Source organism: Motacilla alba, chromosome 1A, assembly GCF_015832195.1.
Source record: "Motacilla alba alba isolate MOTALB_02 chromosome 1A, Motacilla_alba_V1.0_pri, whole genome shotgun sequence".
Taxonomy (NCBI): domain Eukaryota; kingdom Metazoa; phylum Chordata; class Aves; order Passeriformes; family Motacillidae; genus Motacilla; species Motacilla alba.
The window spans coordinates 56394994-56418175 of record NC_052031.1 but is presented as its reverse complement, the minus strand read 5'-3'; the positions used below and the strand labels follow the sequence as shown (position 1 = coordinate 56418175).

Here is a 23182-nt window from a genome sequence, read left to right as displayed (position 1 = left end):
TTAACCAGGATAACAATCCCAAACTATAATCAGCACTGCAAATCAACCAATAACTCTACAAAGAGTAAGCAAAAAATTCCCCAAATAAACAAACACATACCCCAACCAAAAACCAGAAACAAAACAAAAAAACAAGCCCAAACAAAAACAACAATTTGAGCACTGTTTTATTTAAAATAACCAAGATACCAACACACCTGCTAAATAGTCTCCAAAACTGTTGTGCAGTTTTCCCCTCATGCTGCTTACCTGCAGATGGAGTATTGGGGTTTATCCCTATAAAGCACTGAGATGATTTAAAGAGAAATTTGATGACACATCAAACTGGGATCATGACCTTACTCAAAATCCATGCATGGAACAGGACAAGGTTTCTAAGCTTCATATTTTATGAGACTAATATCGGGGGAAAACCAGACAAATTATTGGGCACAGAATTATTTTTCAAACTTTACTCGTTGGCCTAATAGAAAATATTTTATCTATATGAAGCTTATCATGGTTCAGTTCTAAAAGTGTGGAAACCCTGCCACTGACAAAATTCCTGAAGTTGAGGAGTCCTGGCAAAAAAAAGCCTAACATCCATGGAAAATTGGTTAATCCCTGTAGCATAGCCAGACACACCTGTGCATGTGTTCTTCCTCTTTATGTTTGCATACCTGCCTCTATTATGTTCATTCAGTCTAAGGAAATGTGGGCATTCTGAGGAAATAACAGTAAAAATAAAATAATTCAGGTCTTACCAGGGCTTTTTTTAAGCATATGTTCTGCTTCTGTAGCTGTGATCTGGGAGACTGTGGTGAACACATGGGCACAATGCACAGATGCCCGCTCCATACAGTACCGATGGTAAATCTGCCTCTCTCCAGCCTCCTTGTCAATGTCAAACTGTTAAATAACAAAACCAACAAAAAAGACACCTGTGTGACATGACCATCAAACTGTCTCCCTCAGGGAAGGTTTCTCCTGCTAGGCTCCTTTTCCCCAGGGAGTGAGAACCACTTGTTTTGTCATTCTGGTATTTGAACTATTTTATCAACTTCAAGGAGTTTCAAAGATCAAGAGAGCTCTCAGATCCTACTTGTTCCTCAAAGAATGGCAGCTCTGCCATGGAAGGAAATCTAGATGAATGATCCCATGAAATATAAGGATCTGTGGAATTTGGCCTGCTGGCTGGCAATGTATCATGTTGCAGTTTCCACAGGCTAGCTGGAAAACTTGGGAGAGCAGGGATGTTGCTGGTAGCTGAAGGGAAGAGAAGAAAAAAGGAATGGGGATGAGGACAGAACCTGGGGACTTGGCAGAATGGTGGGAATCACAGTTAGGTGAGAGAGAAGTGGAGAGGCAGGATATAAAGGCTCAGTCACAAATCCCAAGGGAAAAAAAGAAAACAGAAAAGGAGATATTTTCTGACACTCAGAGATATTCTTCCTCCAACTCTGCCACTGTTACTTGCTGTTTCTTATATTTCAGTTTGAACTCCTTAAGTTTTAGAAGCAGATGCAAGTAAAACTGCTAGGTAAGACATTCCAAACACCCAAGTATTTCTAAATCACCTTTAAATCTTACTGCTACCTTTTTTCAACTGAGCTTATGTTATCCTGATGCAAATAAAATGCACAATTCCCTTGAGTACACACTTAAAGGTTCAAATGTTCACTAACAGTGTCCATGGCAAAATCGCTACAACATAGTCTAAAAAAGGTGTCTATGCTTTCAACTAAATCACAATCCTCTTAGTCTTCCATGATGTTTCACTTCTGGAAACAGAAGTCTTGAGCCCCTGAGGTCAACAGCATGGGCACCCAATGGCCTGTGTGAGTTTCATGGAGGGTGACAATGACTCTCAGTGAGCTCTGTCATGATCGCTGCCTAATGCTGGCTGCACAGCCTGATTTTGATTGCATTTGACTGTGTAACTTCGTTGACCATAATAGATTTAATTCCTATCACAGGCAAGGCAGACAGCACTTTCTATAGTTAGGACTGTGTGACCCCTGCCATGGCCAGCTGCTTTTAGCACTTCAGAACTTGGACAGAAGTAAAGCTATTTCCACTGTGACCTGTCCTGCAAAGCTTAATGCTGGTACAGAACATACTGTGAGAAAGCTGATGCAATGTGAACCATTTCAGGGAACTACAGTGAAGTAAGAGACTTCTTATTTTCACTTAGATAGGTGTAGACACAGGTGTAGATATAGATATAACTGCTTTGCTGAGAAAGTTAATTGCTTTTATCTGCTTTAATTCTGCAGCAGTGCAACACTACTAGTGGGAAAGTGGCTTCCACTGTGTTAGTTGTAAGTGGCCAATCTAACCATCCTAGTGTTAGTGTTGGTGCGACCAAAAAAAAGAAAGGACTCTTGAAAAGTCTCAGCTGAAAACTTCCAAAGAAACTAGATGCTTTATTCTGATATTGATGATCCTCTCTATCAAGAGCTTTTCTACATTTGCCAAGTACAATTTAACACATAATGTGCTAAATATTATGATACCATTTCTCAGTTGTATCTTTTCGGCATTCCCCATGAGAATTTTAGAGTATGAAATACAAAGGATATTTTCTCCAGAACATTCATCTCATTTGCCACAGAAATTGAGTGGTAGAAAGACCACAAAGAGAAAAATAAAGGGGAATTCATTTGGCTCCTTATAGTTCCTTACAGGAAACTGATTCACAAGCAGTTCTTAAATGCATATTTGATTGTTTAAATATTCTGTGAAAAAAAGATACAAATTGGGACAGTTCTTTAGCATGCCAGAGTAACACATGAATAGGATGGGCAAAACTACACAGTCAGAATTATGTAAGTATTTTCAAACACATCTGGCTTTCTATTAAAAATACTTTTGAAATTGCTAGCAAATAGCTGGTCACACTTCAAAGGCCTTTTGTTCTCTTTTCCCTTTCTCAGCAAGAATAGGTTTTAATTACAAAACATGACTAAAAATTAAATTTGGGACATGCTCACCAACTGATAAAGACTCCCTGTAACACTGCTGGGACAAAGGTTTATAAAAAGATTGTTAAGCACTATGACTTATTTCTAGTTAACTTTTATTTCTTTGGTTTAATGAAAAGACTTTACATATTTAACACATATCAGTGCTTTTTTTCTTCATTGCTATTCATTTCCCCATCTTTTATAAATGGGAAGTATTTTATTTTGTGTATGCTTATGGGGCTTTTGGCATGTTTTTGCGAAGGTACACAATTTCACATCTATCAGGAAGTACAAACAGAGGTCATGGGGTTCTCACATTTCATTTGTTCTCCAGCAGCTTCCAGCACCAATCAGTAAAGCAAGACCTTGACTTTTGACCACAGTGTGGAGTAAGAACTGTGCACTCCTGAGCAGGCTAGACAAGTGACTTCAGAAAAGAGCCTTAGCCAAGTTGAAGGGCAGGTTAAATGAAAATTAATTGATGAGACAGTGCAGGTGACAAATTTAACCCACCTAGTCCTGTGCAAAGACAGCTGGGCCTGCTCTGACAGTCTCCAGAGTTAGAGGCACTGTGGGGCATGGGACAATATGCTGAAACCAGCAGGACACCAGGGCAGCTACTCACCCCCAACCCAATGTTTCTGCTCGACACTGAGCCCTGCTGTCTGTCCAGCCCAGCTCAGGCACCTGTGAACTCTGTTCCATATCCTTTGTGCTCAGGCAGAGCAAAGCAAGATTCCCACCAAGTGCGTCATGCCTGCTTTTGTTTGTTTGCTGTTATCAGCAAATGGGAACACTAGCTAAGCCACAGATCACAGCTGCATCAAGAGAAAAAAACAACCTAAGTCAGATGAACTGTTTACAGAACCCTTTAGGGCAGAAGAGGCTCTTAAGGCCCTTTAGTCCAACAATTTCAGTGATATTTAAAGACCAACAACTTCAATATCCAATTCCTTGTAAATTTATTGGAGGGTCCTCTCCTTCCCTGACTGGTAGAAACCAAACAGATTATTAGAATTTACAAGATGGCAAGGATTAGAAGGAGAAATTACTCCTTTATAAGGCCACTCTAATTTCAAAGCAAAAGAAGATGTTCCACAGGTGCAATGCTTTTGAGTAAAATTGGCATTTGCTGCAGTGCAATTCTGAAGGAAAATTTTGGTTCATTTCTGTGGATTCTTTAGTTCATTTTCTATGGATCCATGTAATGAGCATACCATCTCACTGATCTCTTAAAATTCAATATGTTAGGGGGCACAGCAGGTAATCACTGAGCCTCCCAGCATGCCATTCTGAACTTTGAGTGAAAAAGAAGAGAATATTAAGCAGTTATGTTTCTTTTGGAAACAGTCACTGAAGTAGTAAATCCAAATCAGCCATTCCTATTTCAAAATTATGAAGATGAATTGCAAAGTATTTCCAAAACACAAGAATCATTTAACAGTGGAAAAGGAGGAAGGACTATATTAGCCATCTAAATTCTTGTCTGAAAGAAAGACAAATTATTTTTCACGGTCTACAAGGAATCTCTAGATACTGATATTAGGCTATGCTCTCCTAAAGAAAACAAAATGGATGATGAAAAGCAACAGAAATTAAAGCAATACAAATTCAAACTGGAATTAATATATGTAATTTTCCTAAATAAAACATTATGACACCTTTGCAGAAATAATACAGACTCACCATTTAATACCTTCACCATTTAAACCTTACCTCAAGAGTGGATAATATCGCTGTAAATATTTTGTAATTCAAATAAAAGGTACAGGTTTGATGCCTGAGGATTTTAAACAGAGAACAAAATAATCTTTCTTGGTCTTTTAAAAGAGTGGTACACTCAAGTTCAAAGTGATTTTGCAGGACCAAGGAACAGTCAGAGACTGGTTTGAAGTTCAAATTCCTAAGTAACTAAAAGGCAGAATGGAAAGATTTTTGCTTCCAGCATAATCTCACTGGCTGCTGCTGTCTGAATTAGGTAAGAACCACTCCCTTAAAATCCAGTTTACATCAAATTAACCTCCAATTGACTGTTGCCTTGTCTAAAGAGAACTTTCATTCTGGTACAGCTCTGCCTGGCCAAAAGAGAATGAAATTTACACTTCCTGGCTTAAATCAGATTTCCATCAGCTTCTCTGCTGACAAAATGGATTAGCTTTGTGTAACAGTGAGCTCAGTGACAAACTGTACAGTACAGCACTAAGTGGAGTGAGATATAGTCAGCAAAAAAGCTCTTGACTATTCATTTTCATTGGGATTTTTAGCACTTTTTCTTTTAGACTTTTGGGACAGGATTTTCCACCACTTTGCAAACAGGATTCAGCCGCACCTGCATGAGTTGAATGAAAATGTTTCAAGTTCTAACAAGTATCACACATCAGCAGGGCAACCTAAGGAAAAAAGCAATGAAGACTATGACTCACCTTTTTTTTCCTTCTCCTTTTCCCATTAAACTCAAAGCGGTTTTTTAGTAAGAAACATCAGAGGCTGAACCACACAAACTTCTCCATGACGCTAGGCCAGTGGTCCCAAAAATAATTTCAGATGATGACCTCTCAGATGAAATTCCAGGTTAAATCATTTTCCAAAATGAGCTGTCTATTCACCTAGGAACTTATTTGGATCATTGGTGTCTCAGTCAATTTATGAAAGGTGCTGGTTTATTTAAAACTCTAGAGGCATGAAAGGATACAAAAAAATCCCCATGCAAAACAAACAAAAAACTAAATCAGTCCCCTCAAACAATGGGGAAAACAATAACTGATTGAGAATGTTAGTCTTCAGATGAGAAGCCAATTCCTCCTGAAGAGAGAAAGGCTCCACAGACCCAGAGATTTTTTTTCACAGAAATTCCTACCTTTTAGCACTTTTGGTTCAGTTTATCTTGGCAACAAACATAATCTCACACACCAATGTAAAAGCTGCACTGGACATGGAGACAATGGGAAAATGTCCTATTGGCTGGACTATTTAGATACACAAAAATTCTTAAACTTCTATTGGGAATTAAACTCATAAAAAATCCTGCTTGATATTGAAATTAGGAAGTGTTGAGTTTGGAAGAGTTCAAGACAATAACCCATAGTGAGCAGTCCCTGGCCCAGTCATCTACCCAGGGTTCTTCAAATAATTAAAAGTAAATAAAAATAAAGACACTGCCAGTTACTGTACATGTCACCCCATTTAGTTCTTTTGGTTTTCCCTCCCTTCCTTTCTCCAGGATGAGAGTGAATTAAATGTGAATCTACACACTAAAATATGCACTTAATAGTAACACAACAGTGTTACTTCGGGTGGCCACTGCGCTCCTGAGTGCCTGCTAAGAGTTTAACACCCAAGTTCTCACGGGAGCAGAAGCAGATAAATTCCATCCAGCCCAGACGAACTGAGTTAAAACTATAAGAATATAAGAATTGTATAAGCTCAAACCTTAACCACAGAATCATTAAGGTTGGAAAAGACCTCCAACATCACCGAGTCCAACCTTTGACCAATCATCACCTTGTCAATTAAAGCACAGCCCCGAGTGCCATGTCCAGTTGCTAAGCTGTAATGCTGCCTAAGAACCAGGATCCCATCTCCGACTGAGACAAAGAGCAGATGGCTCAGGAAGAGGTCAGAACTCACACAACATTACAGTTTTATATCCACATAGTACCTTCCCATCTTCCAGCCATCCACAGCTTTCCTCTAGTAGGCTGACTGGGTTTGCAGCCCCCCAGAAAATGTCCTCTTACAGATTACAGGCTGACATGTGCCCTCAGCTCATGGAACAGGGAGTTTTGGTAGCCTACAGCTCAGGACTCTCTTGATCTTGCATCTTCTAGCCCTGCTATCTATGGGGATGGTTTGACAGTGCAGTAGGAGAGTCCTGCACTGTGTGGGTAGTGCAAAACTGCCTACCAGGCATCCTAACAGCATTTTGTGGACTGTGTTGAGGACTCTAAACAAAGCCATGAGGTTTCCTCTTTTTTTCTGTTATGAGCTGTACATGCCTGATTGTGTCAGGCACAATAAGGCTACACCCTTTTGTTATGTGCTGCAGCCATTCTTCTGTGACATCCGGCACAACACATCCTGGCAGCTGCATCCTTCCCCCCATCTCAGCTGCTGCCTGGTGGGAACTGTGTTCTAGCTGTGAAACACTGGTCAAACATGAGACCTTAATTATACTTCAAAGGAAAACATTTATGCAATAGCACTGAAACAGGAAACCCAGATATTTTTGGGGTAGGAGCAGGTGAAATGCGCTAAAAAAATATTGCTTCCTCCAAAGATTAAACATTAGGAAGCCCTAAAGAATCTTCTTCACTAAGAAAATTGCTTGCTTGACCTAAATAGTTTGCTGCTGGAAGGCAACAACAAGAAAATGTCTGAAGGTCTTGCTGTTATTTAATTATAGTATTCAAGATATAGCTCTTGTGTCTCAACTGGCTTTTGGGCCAAGGTGACCTTTTCACAGCCAAAGAAGCCCTCACTAAGATAGTTAGCTTTTCCAGGAAGAGTTTTAGCATCCTATAGAAACACTAAACAATGGTACAACAGCTTGACATAATTTCCTTTATTAGTACCTTTAAATGTCAACCCACAGAGGGTATTAAGCATCACGGCCTAGAAATCCACAATTTCCTTCCCTTAAATATTATTTACAGCCATTTAGAATGACATTTGAAATTGATACTTATGTTTTATTCCACATATTCTTAGAATAAAATCTGAATAGACATTTCTGTATTTGTGACATAGCTGACAGTTACCAATGGGATTTGTGAGGCTTTGCAGGATGCATAGTGCTTTCACACGTAGAGATGTTCATGTCATGTGGACAGAAAAAGATTATATTAATACTGTGGCTAGTTTATAAATATATTAAAGTCTGCAGCTTTAGTCAGATGTGAGATCATTAGAGTACCTTTTGAGTACACAGACAAGGGTGAGGCCCCCAAAAGTATTCATAAAGAGAAAAAAAAAACAGTTGCTGTGAGAAAAAAAAAGACTACTTTCCAGACTGCTTGCAGCTCACTCAGTTAACCAGGATCAAAACAAACCATTCTATATTGTACACACAGAGAGACCATGAGCGAGCAGGAGTGTCTGGACTCCTACACAGCAGGACTGTAATGTTCATGCTGCCTTATTAATGCACCTAACAACCATAACTAACTTAGGAGTCAAGGAGAGATGATTTACAAGGGCTTGGAGTGACAGGACAAAGGGGAATGGCTTCAGAATAACAGAGAGCAGGTTTAGATTGGATATAAGGAAGACACTCTTCCCTGTAAGGGTGGAGAGGCCCTGGCACAGGTTGCCCAGACCAGCTGTGGCTGCCCCTGGATCCCTGGAAGTGTCCAAGGCCAGGTTGGATATGGCTTGGAGCAAGCTGGGATAGTGGAAGGTGTCCCTGCCCATAGCAGGGGTCAGAATGAGATGATGTTTACCAAAAAAAACCCCCAAAGCATTCCATGATTCCATGATTTTCTGAGTCAGGTCAGCAACACACAAATGCTTAGGCCTTGTCTTTGGAAGACATAGCTCCCCAACATGTCAAGCTTCAAACATCCAACTGAAAATTACCAACTATGGAATTTCCTTCACTGGTTTTAGCCAAGGAATTGCATGAACAATGTGGCTCTTTTATGTACCTCTACCTTCACAAAGTGCTGGAATGGAAAAACCTCTTGAATTCAGGTTTGTCTGTGACCATATGAGAAATCCCGGATCAGGCAAAGTACCCCAATGAGGGCAGTGCTAAAAACATTTGGGTCCTTGAAACATTGGTTTGTATTATGCTTTGAGTGGAAAGAGAACAGTGATAATCAAAACCAATAAACAGTTTACACACATTCCAAGAAACACATGTGAGTCTTTTGAACTCAGAAAGTACTTCCTAAACTTGCCAGTTACAAATTAGGCCTAACCTGAAATGCTTGAAATTAGGACTCACTATGGTTTGTAAAAATTAAGAAGCAAGCTGGGGGAAAAGAACCTCAAAGCAACCATGATCCACTGCAATTCTGTGGTATTTTTCACAAGAGGAGGGCTATTGGTTATTTTTTCAACTGTGTTACATTAAGAAAGAGTGTTGTGAGGCTGCACCTGAAGGGTCAGATGTTGGGTAGAGCTGAATAGGTTTTACTAGTTTCCACTGAGCTTTCAGACCTGTCAGATAAGATAAAGGCACTCATGCCTAGACACTTCATGATCTTACAAATACCATTTCTCATGCTCTGGAATCAACAACCAGCTATGGGTCAGTCATAAGCAATCACACAAGACAGAAAATACAATAAATGGTGTAACACCGTAAACAGAAAGGGAGCCAGGAGATGATTAGCTAAAAAAAAACAGAGAAGAATGAGAAAAAGGTCTCTTACCTGGTCCAGATTGTTATAAAAGTCAATACTGGCTGCACACAAGTATCTCCCAAGCAGAGTCGCATGGGTAGTAAAAATTGTGGCGACGGGAAGTTTCTGTGATCGAGACAGGATTAAACCCACTCCTGCCTGCCACTCGTGGAAGTGGGCAATTATATTGGGCTTGTCATCAAACTGACAGGAAAGCTGAAAATAGAAAGAAATACATGAAGCATACATTATCCTGTCCATCATACCAGCCCCAGAGAACTTTTCTTTTTTTTTTTTTTTTAAGCCTTTTGTATGTTTGCTTTCCTTCTTGTGACAAAACAGTACCATTTTAAGTGGCCTTGATTTCCACCAGCCCTAATCCTTCGCCCAAGGATGTCAAAATGTGTGCCTCTCTAGCACCTCAGAACACACCCCCTTCTAGAGTGTCAGAGGGCTCTGGCAAGCACTCAGACTCCATGCTGGGCAGTACTACCCTTCTTCTGGAAAAATATAGTTGAATGACCAGTAAACATTTAAGTTTTAAATACAAATTTGATTTACATTGAGATCAACTTCCTAAAAATCTTGGTTTTCAAACTGGAGAACAGGAACCACATCCCAAGGGGGTTTTGGTCTGCAAATCTCTAGATTTAAAAACTGTACCTCTTTCAAAAACCAGGCTGTTAATGATCCAAAAATCACAGCATCATTGGCTTCTCGGTCATGAAAAGGAATCCCTATGTTGCTGACTTCCCAAAATTCACCTTTCCACCTGTCCAGGTTCCAAGCTGCTGATCCTATATCAAAGAGTATGACATAAGGGCTGCCCTCTATCAGCCATCTTCCAAAAAACACCTATGGAAAAGAGGCAAGGATGAGAAGGATAGAAAGAAGAGGTTAAAGTGAATGTAAAGGCCAGTTAGCATAACATTCTTCATCCATCAAATCTGAAGTATTTCACACAAAAAATATGTATTCACAGTCCTACAACCCAGGACTTGCAGTTTTCTTTGCAAAATACATGGAGTAATACTGAAGCAAAGGAAACTATAATCTTCAGGAACATTTTAAAGTCTTTCATTTTAGATTTTCATTGCAATAGTAACTTCTTTTCTACGAAAGAAAAAAAAAGGTTGGGAAGACTTCACTTGCTTGAATAGTGAGGTCTTCTTATTGAAGTATCTATGCCAGTTCTGTTCTTATTTTAAAATTATTATTTTCTTTCACTCATATTTGTCTCCAGTCTTTGCTACTTATGCTAGATTACTGGGGAGAGGTTTCGTAGGACTGATGCTTGGTGCCTGTATACACCAAGACATTTCTTCCTTCTTCCGAAGCAGCACAGAGGGGAATGATTCCAATTATATTCGGAAGACTGGAAGGATCAATCAGAAATGGAAGATCAAACTCAATACCTAAAATCACATCAGGCTAAAAATGCAGCTTTCCTGCTTTGTCTCCATTGGTATAATTAAAAATTTCTAAGAGTTTTCGCAACTTCACTACCTGCACTGGCCTACCCAACTCAGCTGGGCCCACACTACAGTCTACAAAGTCAAATAATTTCACATTGAATCTGCCATCAAAATGGCTGGGACCTCAGGGGTTGAACCCAGCCCTGACGCTGCAATGAACTAAAGGGAGGTCAGGTCTTGAAAACAAATAAGGTAAAAGCTTTTGACCTGTTTTCACAAAAAGTACAAGGCATAACAAAAGCAGGTTTGCTCCTTTTCACTTCTCATGTATTTATTCAGACTGTCCAAATTTGCTATTCAGGAAAATGAGGTTAAAAAGCAGGGAACCCAGACTTCACGTAAATACATAGTCAGGTTGTGGCAAGGAACACACCTGACCTTAGAAGTCTGGAAGCATTCCTAGGTCCCCTGGTTTAAAACCATCCATTGTGATGCATAAGCAAAATCCAGACATAAATGTTAATAGGATAAGTGCAGCTCCTGGAAACAAGAGCGTCATTATTGGAGATCAAAGCTATATTTGACATCCCTGGGACAGATTTGCTGCTGTATATGAACACTCCAGCAGCACCATGCACATGTTGGGCTGGAAGAAATGGCTGATTAAATTGGATGCATTACTGGAACAACATAAAGCATTGCAATCAATCTGCCCCAGAAGTCTTTAGCTGTTTTCCAGACACAGGAGTGTTACAGAGATAACATGGAAAACTTGATCAATCACCTATGAAAATCTGATAAAGATAAGAAATGGCAGATTGGACCTTTCAGTTTGAGCCTGTACAATTCAAGCATCATGTCCCCAGCAGAAACCCTCCCAAGCTGTGGCACATCCTCATCCAACAAAAGACATCTGCACAACAAGGCATTAGATCCCAAGAACAGCAGAACTGCTCTTAGAAAGGGAGACAACACATTGCCAGTGCCACAGCTAGTGGCAACCCAAGAACTTCAGGAATTTCTACACTGAAGTGAGTCAATCCCCTCAGCAACAGTAAGAATCCTTCCCTGCTGCTGCCTCTGATGCTCTCCACATCTGTTCAGCACACAGTATGAGCAGAAAATTTTTCCTCCTGCAAACTGGCTTCTCTGAGGGACTCAACACTGAGTCAGAGTGCAGGCAAGTTCTACATCTCTGATAAGGGCTTCAAGAAAGGAGGTCAAATTTAGCATGAGTTACCTTCCACCCATTTTCAGGTAACCAAAGCTGCTTGCAGCTTAATAATTGCCCATCAACACAGCAGCTAATCTATTTCTTTTAGCAGATAATCTTTATAGGAAGAAGTTTATTCCTACTTTATTGTTGGAGAAACCGAGCCTCAGAAAGGCTATGAGATCACACAGAAAACACTGGTCAAAATTCATGTTGGAAAGAGAGATGAATCCACTTCTTGTGCTGTGGTTTAACCTCTCTTCTCAGGGAACTGGCAGCTGGTTGCACTGAACTGAGGAAGTGGATCCTTTGTCACCTCAGTGCTTTTCTTGAGTCCTTTTCTGATTTTCAGATCAATATTTTTATGCTACATTAGAAAAATTGAGAGCTAATGGAACACTTTTCTCACTCCCATGCAAGAATGTGAAACAAGGGCACAAAGTAAGGTCATATTATATGTACTAAAATCTCACCGTACTTAGAGACCAGATAAATAAGTCATTAATCCAGTTAAGCAGCCTTGCAGATAAATGACTGTTAAAACCCATAATTGGATGAACTGGTTCCTCCTCAAAAATAACCTTTAATGAATTGACTCTGCTGTTCTAACAGTGGATTCCGAGCTTCTCCCATTGTGACATTGACCAGGACTGCTGTGTCAAGTGGAACGACAAGAGCATTAACCCAAACTTTAATCTCCTCAGAGTCAGATTTGTTGCCCTGGGAAGCAGCACCACATCTGATTTACCTGACACCCTTGGCTTTTCATGGTGTCCATTGCTTTCTTAACTGCAGGGTTTGGAGGTTCAGAGAATTCCACCTGAGTCTTCACATTCTGCTCAAAATAGGGGCCAATCAGGAAATAGTTTTCACCCCATTCATCTGCCGTAGTTTTGGCTTTTGTCTGGATCACAGTGTAAATGCCTCCCACTGCAAAAGAACAAAAATTAAAAAGGGGCACAGGCTACAGATCTCTGTACTAAGCTCCAACCCATCTGTGGATCAGATACACTGCTAGTTAAATCCCCTCACATTTGTAGGCTTTAAGTGAAATCCAGCCTCAATCAAATAAATAGAAGTTCATTCTCTTAAATGGTATCAGAGCTTCACTGTTCAGTCAGAGGATTAAAATCCTGGGCCTCATACTTCTACCCTCCCATGTCTGATCTTGCTTCTGCCACATCCCAAGCACAGCCTTCTGCTTTTGCTTTATTGCCTTAGTTATAATTTTCAAACCTACTTTTCATCATGTGGTAAGAACTGAGCTTCTTTGACACAAATCACTAAAGAGAAGTTGAAGAACTGATGGATTTCATTGACTGCTGGCTATAAAAATGGACGTAACCCAATATCCTCAAAGCATAGGAATTTCGTTCCATTATCAGTCTTGAAGAGTTGTTAAAGTTGGAGGGAATGTAGCCTACATTGACTACATAAATGTCTGTAGCATCTTTCACCAAAATACTGTCTGCTTTATAAGCAAATGCAGCATTCAAATGTGTAAGAGAATCCAGCAGCGTCCCATGCCAAGTCAATACAGATCTATCCACTCTTGCACATGGTGTGCAAGAGTCCCTCAGCTGCTCTTGCTCAGTTTGCCATAGCCAGCCCTGGAATTCATGCACTGGCAGGGCAAACCTCCCTTTGCCACAGTCCCCAGGGTGCCAGGCAGTGGACATTGCACCACCACCAAGGCAGAAGAATAGGGCATGCTTGAATCCAGCAAGGAGGCAGGATGGCAAGGATAAAGAAAACCTGAAGCCAAGTAGCAGCAGTACACCAGAGACAATGAGCATAGCTCCAGCAAGTTGGAAGAGAGGGAGCACAACAGGTACAAAGAGCAAAAGAAACACTACAGGAAGGATTGGTGCTACTACATAAAATTTTTTCCCTCCACTGAATGTTGAAGCTTTGGAAATATTTGGCAGTACTCCGGGGACAGAGATGGTGCTACAGCTTCAAGCAGTGACATAAAAATTACCTATGGAGTCAGCACTGAAAGCTGCCAGGGATTGAGAGCTGGCACGCTAGGCTCACCCTTTTAAAGCTATTGGGATATCCAGAGGTGTCAGTGTGCCACATCCAACAGAACTAAAAACCTTGAGAAATTGCCTAATTCTCCTTAAAAATCTGCCACTGCTATGTACAATAGGGCAGCTGAAGTTGCTCAGCACTTTGGGGGATTAGTTCCCAGATTAATTACACTGTATCCCCTGACAAACACAGAAAGCCTTCTGCAAAGCCTGGTGTCTTGCAGCTTTGGGGGGCCAAATGGTAGAGCTACAGTTTTAATTATGCTCCTAGAAAAGAAATTGTTCACTTAAATGCCTTTTCTCTACAAATATCCCATTTGTTCTGAATGCTGAAAGGACCCCTGGTCTCAATATTTTCATGTCTCAGGATTCTAGGTATTTACAAAGAGGAAAAAAAATGCAGTTCCAATCTACCAGCTTGCTAAGTAGAATTAGTACAATAAATTATTACCCTTAATAATTCAAGGCCTAAGAAGACAAGAATCTTACAGATGTCTGTTCCTAAATCAAGCTGTCAGTTCAAGAGTTTCACATCATGTAGCCATGGAATTGCAGAAGGAAACCTATGCATTAGACTATTATTCTCCCCTTCAGCAGGACCAGAAAGTTTAAGAAACTAATTTATAGTCATCATATTCTTCCATGGCTGCTTTGGACAGAGATTTAGAGCAATCTTCGATAAATAACACTGTATTTTCCCTCCAAGTTCCTCTGCTCACTAGATGAGAGAGTCTATTTGAATAGCTTGGATTCAGATAAACATAAAATTTTAATTATATGAGACAAGTCAGAACATTCAACCTAAAAAGCAATAGTTACAATGATACATCTGTTTTTATGGAGTGGTAAATTCATCATAGGAGCATAAGAGGCTTCAAACCAAAATAGATAAATATGAGGCTAGTAGAAATCTTAGTCATGAATCTGGCTGGTTTGAATTGGCAGGGATACAGAACTTAGAATGAGAAAACATTTTAGTGCAGAGCAGCCTAGTGATCCAGGAAAAAGAGAAAATATGACTTGCAAGATGAAGGACACTAAATACCATGATAAAGCAGTATATACCTAGAGTGAAGCAAAGCTCCTTCCCCCATCCTAGGAGCATGGATCAGCCTCTTCCACACTGCAAAGGATTCAACACTGGGGTTGGCAATGTAGCTGAGCTCCCACAGCCATGGATTTGAAGAGAAATGGGGAAGCTGCAGCTCAAGGGCAGGGCAGAGCCTGGATCTTTCTTTCACACAGCCAGCATATGAGTGTTTCTCTCCACAAGGTTATCCTTAGGATCCCTGTGTGCCCTAAAGGGCCAAAGGTGTATGGAAGGCCTCTTATGGGGGAAAGAGTGGAGAGTGCGCTGTGCTTTGCTATCATAATCTGTTGCACAGGAAGGTAAAAAACATTTCAGGGCACTGATCTGCTTGAAATGCAATAAAAAGTACTTATGATAAAATCCAAGGAGTACATTTTACAGGCTGTTAAAACTCCTCAGAAGGTAACTGTGATAAAAGCAGTGCTACCTGGCCCCCAGACCTGCTTTTGTCTTCCCTGTTACTGTGGAAATATGACTCATAAAGTGTATCTGTGCATAAGGTTTAACTGACAGCGGAGGGAAACTGCAAGTGAAACTATGTAGGTAGGAAGTGTTTGGTATAACTTAAAAAAGACATCTTGAGAAGAACAGAGCAATGTCTAGAATAATGTATTGATTTTTGAAATTACACTTCTCCATAGCAAACTCAAGGAACACATTATATATCTTTTAAGAGATAGTTTCTACATGCTCAGTTGCTTTGAATTCCCTGGAAATATCTGTTGTGCAAACATGTAGTGCAAAACATTACAAATCCTACTGAGTAGCAGAGTAGGGGTTTACATGTTCAGCTCACAGAATTCTCAAATTGCTTTCAACAATTTGGTAAGCCTTCTTTTCCTTGTCTAATATGATGTTTTAGGGCCTACTATAAATAGAAAACCTTTCCAAACAACAGGGATGTACCAAAACGTTGCAAGTTTCTCTATGCTGCCTCTGAAATTTTGTACTTTGAAACAGGGTTAAAGCAAACAAGAAATGACAAAATGAGAAACCAATAGAGAAACAGTAGAGCTCAAAACAAGAGAAATGGTTTGGAATATCACAGACAAGGGGAATTAGCAGTAAAATGTTGATACAGGAGTAGTTTAGTTTTCTGATGTTCAACAAAATGCTTTATTCAAATATATTAAGTTCTAGTCATTTTAAAACATCCTTGAAATAAATAGATTGCTATTATTTCTTTTTAAAACACGCTTTTAACCTTTCCACCAATAAATGAAATAAACTTTAAAAGGAAATCAACAGAAATCTTCCCCCCCCATCTCTTCCCTTTTTTAATATTTTTTTAAAGGGAAAAAATAAACTGGCATAGAAAGGGGAGCTCAGAGATTTGGGAAAGAAGGATTTCGTTAATTTAGGGGAAGTTTGACATATTTTTACTGATGTCTTTAAAAAATAGAAGATGAAACCAAAATACTATCTCAGAAAATTCCAACAAATTATTTTAAAAGTCTAAATCTTTTTATCTATGTTAACACTACTAGAATTTGTCTAAAGGAGTTCTCTGCATTACTCCAGCATTTTCTTTTTCCTTGTTTCAAGTCCTGCTGCATTATTTCTTTTGTATACTTGAAATCCAAGCAGCAGTTAGAGCTTGTCCTCCTACCCACCCCACATTGCAGAAGAACAGAATGAAGGAGCAGCAGAAACCAAAAATGGGAGAGAGAAATAGGAAGTGAATTATGGAAGTGAGACAGAGGTAAGTGGAGATTGTCACTGATCCTTTCCCACACACCTTTGCTATGCAGAGAGAGCATCAGGATGATTCCAGGGCTCTGCAGGTTCTTTGCTATGTCCTGACCAGGCCACTCTGAGGGCATTAAAGTTTCCCTGAGAACCATGAGAGCGACAGGATCCATGACAGCAGCGCGAGCCCAGGCTCGGGATTCAAACTGCCACAATCACTCTCGCATTGTTTGTTTCACCACTCTCCTCAGAATGTGTCTTTGATCTGCACAGGTGTGATAAAAGTTTGGATTGAACTTGTTTCTAACATTTTATTGGAATCTGATTGATTGATTGTCTGTTGAGGTACCATTAATAAAATCAGGTTGTAAAATGTGTCAGGTGAAAAACAACCAGCATCTTCAGCCAGCAGATATTTTTCCTGTAGTTTTTGGGCTATGTTTGTGGCCAGGACTCCTCAGAAGAAAGATCTCCACATTCTCTGAAATTCTGACATTCCAAACATATTCTGAAATAATACTGAACCATTGAAACTTATGACAGATGTCCACAATTGAGAAGCTATTTCTGTGTGCATCGTCCCCAGTGCACAGGATTTCATTTGGAATTGATTTGACATTGATATTCCACCCCACTCTATAAATGCACAGAGCTCTGAGACTGTGCTTATGCCAAGTTTATGCCAGCACATCCCCACTCCCCAAAGGGTGTTACTTCAGCTATGTCACAAATTATAGTAATCACCTTCTCCCAAGGAAGTTTCATCAGGGGAAGACACAGAGGAGGGAAAATGCTGGTCCTACTGACTTCAGTGGATTCAGGATTTAATTTCCAAAAGTCCAGTTTTTCACCAGAGAAACTGAACTGAGATCTCTGCTCCAAGGAGAGCTGAAACAAGTTTTGTTTTTAGCACAGTCTTCATTCCAATGGGGATGGAATAAAAATATTTGAGATTCATCTGTCAGTGATTCTTGAGCTAAGCTGTTCACAGCTGAATGATGACACAAGCTGGCTGTTTGCCCAGCATTTTTAAGCATTTTTCTACTTTCTATCTAAAAGCTGTGAGTGGTACAGCAAGGGATACTAATCTAAATATCACTGGAATTATTTTCAAGACATCTTTCTAGAGAAAAGAGCAGATCTTGAACATTCTCAGCCCTTCTAACCAATGTGTCAGAAATCTCACTACTGAAAAACTCAACCCAGGCCCAAAATCTTCATAGCTTGATAGCCACTTCTTTTGTGCTCCTGTACTTAAAGCTTTTAATGGTCTTCTTTTAATGCTATGGAGGAAAGAAACCACTCCTTTTTTCCCACAGCTGTATGACCAGACCTTACTTTACTAGAGCATGATGGCCAGGAGTGAAAGAAAGTGCTAAAAATGCTGATCTCCCCCATGATTACCAGCAGATTTGTGGCACTGCAGTGGACTGGGACCCTTCACTGCCTGCATTTTTCCCCTTCTGACACAGAAACATTGTAGATCCACTTCACATAGGGTTTTGCCCATCAGTGAAAAGCCAACTAAAGGGAGGGAAATCTCACTAAAAACCCTACACATTTCTTATTTCTTTGGCAGAGGACTTTCAATGCCAGAGGATTTCATTATTGTTTTTGCTTTAAGTGGCAAGTTCCCTCTCATGACTTGGGGGAAGGCTGAGGGAGAGTGACATTGGCAGATGAGCCTTCTTTATTTCCCATTTTCTCCTTCAGCTACCTTACCTTTGCTTGCTCGGACAGAGTAGAGCTGTAACTGAGAGGCCAATGTTTTCTGTGTCAGAGGTTGTAACTTGGCACAGGCTGCAGCCAGGACAGAAAATACAAAAAGGAAACACAGAGAAGTAGAAACTCTGTCTTGTTAGAGCATGTTTTAAATTATCCATTCTTAAAACAAAAGGAGAAAAAACTCCCCTGCTCCAGCTGCTGACAAAAAAAGAGATCAGACTCTGGAAATAATGGATACTTGTAGCTCTCTGAGCCCCGAGTTCATACAACCCTCTTCTTCCCTACAGCTGCACCTCATGAAGCAGTTTTTACTGCTTCAGTAACAACCAGCACCATCAGGGAAATGCCATGGAATCCTTGCTCCCTCTCTACAGAATCAGGTGTGCTCTGATTTGCAGGACTCCCTCGCCATCCCTGGCTCTGAAGAGGTTCAGCTCAGCACTTGTAAAGGTCATTGGTTACAGTGTGTGGGAATGGATATCCACCTGTGAGCTCTGCTATCACCTTCCTCACAGGAAAGAGGACAATTCAGCCTGATTGTCAGTGCCACAAGAAAAATGGAGGGATTATTAAGAAGCAGCACTGGCCAAGGAGGAAATGTACCCAAGCACCTGGTGTTGCACCAAAATTAACACAAAACTGGGACTCGCTCCTGTGGGCAGCAGCAGCTTTACACCACCTCAGAAATGCAAACCAACTTCAGGCTGAGCTCCTCTGACACGCCTTTGCATTGCCAGAAAGGAAGAAAGAAACCTTCATGTTAAATGCTCAAAATAAGCTTGTCAGGCAATAAATCCAGATAATGTTTATCTTGCCCTCTATGTTTGGAACATATGCAGCAGCACAAACATTAAAACATGCAGTAGAACTAAATCTTTGTGTGGTCAGTTTATTCCATCAAATAAACAATTCCTCCTGCTAAAGGAGCTAGGAAATATACATTACAAGCTATTATTTCCTAAGCCGATATATCTTCTGTGATGACTCTCCCTGTATTTTGCTGTCTACTCTCTCTCACAGTGCCATAACATTTTCCCAGAGCTGTTTATAAAACTTAGGTCACCAGGGAACAGTTCTCACCACGTGACTTAGACATTCAATTGCCTGGAAGATATAGGAAAAAAACCCCAAACCCTCAGTATCAAGAATTTACCAGAAAAATAGGCTGAAAAAGGATTATAAAAGGGGTTTTGCACAGATGTTTCTAGTCGAGCTTGGGTAATGGAAGTTTTGCAGAAGGTCAGATTCTAATGAAGAAATTGTTTTCCATTCCATGTTCCTTTAGCCCTTGTCTGAATATATGGGCTTGGAAAGTGGCGTAAGAAAAGGCACCTTATTTTTAAACACACTGAATAAAACTGACTTTATTAATATTAATTCTCTCATAAAATGTGTGAATAGTAAATTTTAGCTGCGTCAGTTGATTTGGCTCCAGTGAAGTCAGCCAGAGCTCTATGGATAATTAAATGATTCACTACATTTTGTACATGCTCTGGGAAAATCTAATTGGGTTATCTTCTCTTAAATATCTTTTGTGATATCTACAACCACTGGGTCCAGATGACTCAGAAAATATGTATGCTGTGGAGTTCAGAGAAGTTAGTGAGAACTCCTGAATTTCCTAGATTTCTGCTGCCATCTGCTTGCCAGAGCCTTACTTATCATGCACACTGCAAAAGTGAATGCTGCATGCTCCAAGTTGTAGCCTTAGTAATTTAACTCTAAAAGCTTGGCTGAAGCTACTTAAAAACAAGCCCACAGGGATTCAAACTACCAAATCTACTCTGTCTCACCTCTAGATATTGATAAGGTTCAGCACCCTAAAAAGAACAATGTAAACCAGCAGAAATTATCACAGAACAGCAATTCCAGTTTCCACATGGGGATAAACCCCAGTATTGTCTGTTCCTGTCACACACATTTCCTCTTTAAAGTTAAATTCTTAACAGTCTACAGATCCCCTCTCCTGATTAAACTCTATTTATCTGCCAGGACAATAACACACATGAGGTCAATCATTTACTCATACTAATACTAACTCACTTTTGCAGTGAAAATGAAAGCTTGCAGAACTACACCTATCTAAAAGGGGATGATTTGATGAATGAATTAGAAATAGAGGCAGGAGGATTTTTGCCTAATAAGCAGTGTGCTCTTTGCCTGACCAGCAGCAACCAATGAACAAATGAAGCCCCTCTCTGGCACCACCTGTGTTTGCAAAGAGCAGTCCAGAAGAGTTTCAGCTGGCACACAAAGGCTGCTGGTCATTGACTCCTGGGTTTTGTTCAGTGGCTGTAACACAGCTCTGTTTATTTATTCCCCTTCCAGGCCTGGCCTCTTCTCCACACTGCTCTAGAAGACTGAGGGGGAACTGCTAAACTGCTGTGCATCTGATCTCTGTTGTACAGCTTATTTCCATGCATGACATTCCTAAGTGAATTTGCATGGGAGGCAAAACCTCAGAATGCACAAAGCAATTTATATATCTGCACACTCAGACTTATCACTTAGATGTTCAAACCCCCCCTCTCCCTGGTGGTGGAACACAAAAAGACACAGAGACATCCTGGCTCTGCCCGTCCCACACAAGCCCAGGCAGATGCAGCCCACGCTCAGCACACACAATTACACACCTGCACTTCTTCCAATCCAGCAGCTCTGCAGCCCTCTCCAATCTCCCTGTGAATGCCTTTCTTCTCCAGCCCTTTATCCCTCCCTCCACTCCTGAGAAATCAGCAGTACTAACCCCCAAGTGTGGTACAAACCTTTGTTGGTGACTTCCCAAGAAATTTCAAACAGCAACAATTCCTCCACAGGCAGGTCTTCATCCTCACACTGAAGAAGCCCATTCAGAGATGTCATGGACAGCGATCTCACCAGTGGCATTTTCTTCAGCCCCTGAGTGCTCACCACACAGGCCACAGCAGTCAGCAAAGGTCCCGCAGCAGTGCTCTGCAGTTCTGATTAGAGCAGTCTGCCTGTGTGCTGGGATACCAGGAGAAAATTATTCAGATAGCTGGGAGCTAATGGGTTTAAACTGTCTGACCACCAGCATTAAATTGGCTCAGTGAAATCCTCAGGGCTTGAGAAGCAGCTGCTGGGAGAGGTAAGAATTTAACACTGACCTGAGAAAGGTCTTGATTGTTTTGGGGACCACAGGTCTTTCTTTTTCTTCTCTCAGAAGGAGGTAAAAAATGATTTTGAGCTCCTGAACCACAGCATTCAGTATCCACCAGCACCTCAGGAACAATTGACATTGGAGGGTTGTAAAGTCAGCACTGCCCTGAACCAACTCCAGCAGGGAGGACACTTTGAGTTCACCACCTGATTTGAGTCCAGCCCCTGAGTCCTCCCCTCGAGACACACCCTCCCCTTACACCCATGGAGTTTTCCTACCTGCTGGCGGTTGACAGGAGTTAGAGTAGGCTCATGTTACACGATGTCTCTCGGGTTCCTTGCCAGGTTAAATGCTGTTACATCTTCTTTTTCAGTTCAGCAGTCTGTAATTCCGAGTTTACCTCATCTCCTACCTCCACAATTATCTCCAGCTCTGCTCCCAGGACTCTGCATCAGCTGTTGGCTGCTTTAGCAGCTCTGCTGCCCTGCCAGCTTTTACAGAGCTACAAAGGCTCTACCCCTGTTTTGGCATGCACTCTGCCCCTCCTTGCAGTCCTGTCCCTGATTTTCCACCTGTTTGGTTTTTTTTTTTCTGTGCCACAGGTCTTTCCTGGCCTCTGGGACCATGTCCTCCACCCAGGGAGCTTAGTGAGTACTAAGTCAGGGCACAGCACGCCCCTGTCTTCTCCAGCACAGAGCTGGGATGCTGCAAGCACTGAACACACATCTACAGAGATGCTGGTCCCTAACACACAGCCTGAGATCCTCACAGCTCCCCAGAGCAGCTGCCTGCTTGTTAGAGGCTTATATTACACATCTGGTTGAGAAGCCAGTGCTTCTGGGACACCTGTGCCAGCTGGATCTGATTCTGAGCTTCGAGCACAACCTGCCCAAAACCCACAGTTCAGCAGGGAGAAAATCTCCAGGTGAGCTCCAGGACATCTCTGGCACTGTGGAGAATACCACTGCACCACCAGCATAGGAGGAAAGGCTCTGAGCTCACATAAGGCAAAACAAGTCTAAGACAATTGGTTAAGGAGACAGGCGCGCATCAGCATAGAAATCTCTTAGACATGATACATAATGCATGGCACAGCTGAGCCTGCCTTAAAGAATACCTACCTACCCCCAAAAAAACTTGCTTTTCCACTTCCACACTCTGTGTCCTCTCTGCATTCATGGCAGTCAGACCCATCCCTGAGCTGGTGGATACAGCTCACTGAAAAAACCTAAGGGTGCAGAAAACTTTTTCTGCAGTTAAGAACTGGAACTGTCTCAGAAAAGAGCCTGGTAAGAGGCCAGCAGGGGAAGATTCAGGGGGCTATTGGCTGAGTGTCATTTTATCTCAATAGTTTGAGTTGCCCTATTCACCAGTTTCTAAAAAAAAAGGCCTGGCCGAGAATCATTGTTTTTGGAGCAGCTGTGGCTTTTACTGCCTGCAGTAGGTAGGAAACCAGATCATCCACTACCTAAAAAAGCATGCTATTTAAAAGAAAAACCAGCAAAGGCTCACTTAATTTATGAACATCTGATCTGCCCAAGTCACAGTTTCATTCCTTTCCTGGGACATTCACACTGAGGGTGAGGCCTAAAGCTGCCCGGTGCAAAAAG

The 23182-nt window shown here is 41.1% G+C and overlaps 1 protein-coding gene across 2 annotated transcripts in view; it reads right to left on the bottom strand.

The window, feature by feature from the left end:
* Positions 1-21759, bottom strand: part of GYS2 (glycogen synthase 2) — a 42427-nt gene extending 20668 nt beyond the window's left edge. The window contains exons 1-7 of one of the 2 annotated variants that reach the window (XM_038154827.1): positions 21580-21759; positions 21220-21439; positions 18452-18529; positions 12666-12847; positions 9953-10144; positions 9320-9505; positions 744-888 (exon numbers count right to left, since the gene is read on the bottom strand). In XM_038154827.1, the coding sequence (XP_038010755.1) occupies positions 744-888; positions 9320-9505; positions 9953-10144; positions 12666-12847; positions 18452-18529; positions 21220-21340 (904 nt within the window). In that variant the 5' untranslated portion in view covers positions 21341-21439; positions 21580-21759. The remainder of the gene's footprint in view (positions 1-743; positions 889-9319; positions 9506-9952; positions 10145-12665; positions 12848-18451; positions 18530-21219; positions 21440-21579) is intronic. The other variant, XM_038154828.1, reaches the window with a different exon arrangement.
* Between the last annotated feature and the right edge of the window lie 1423 nt (positions 21760-23182).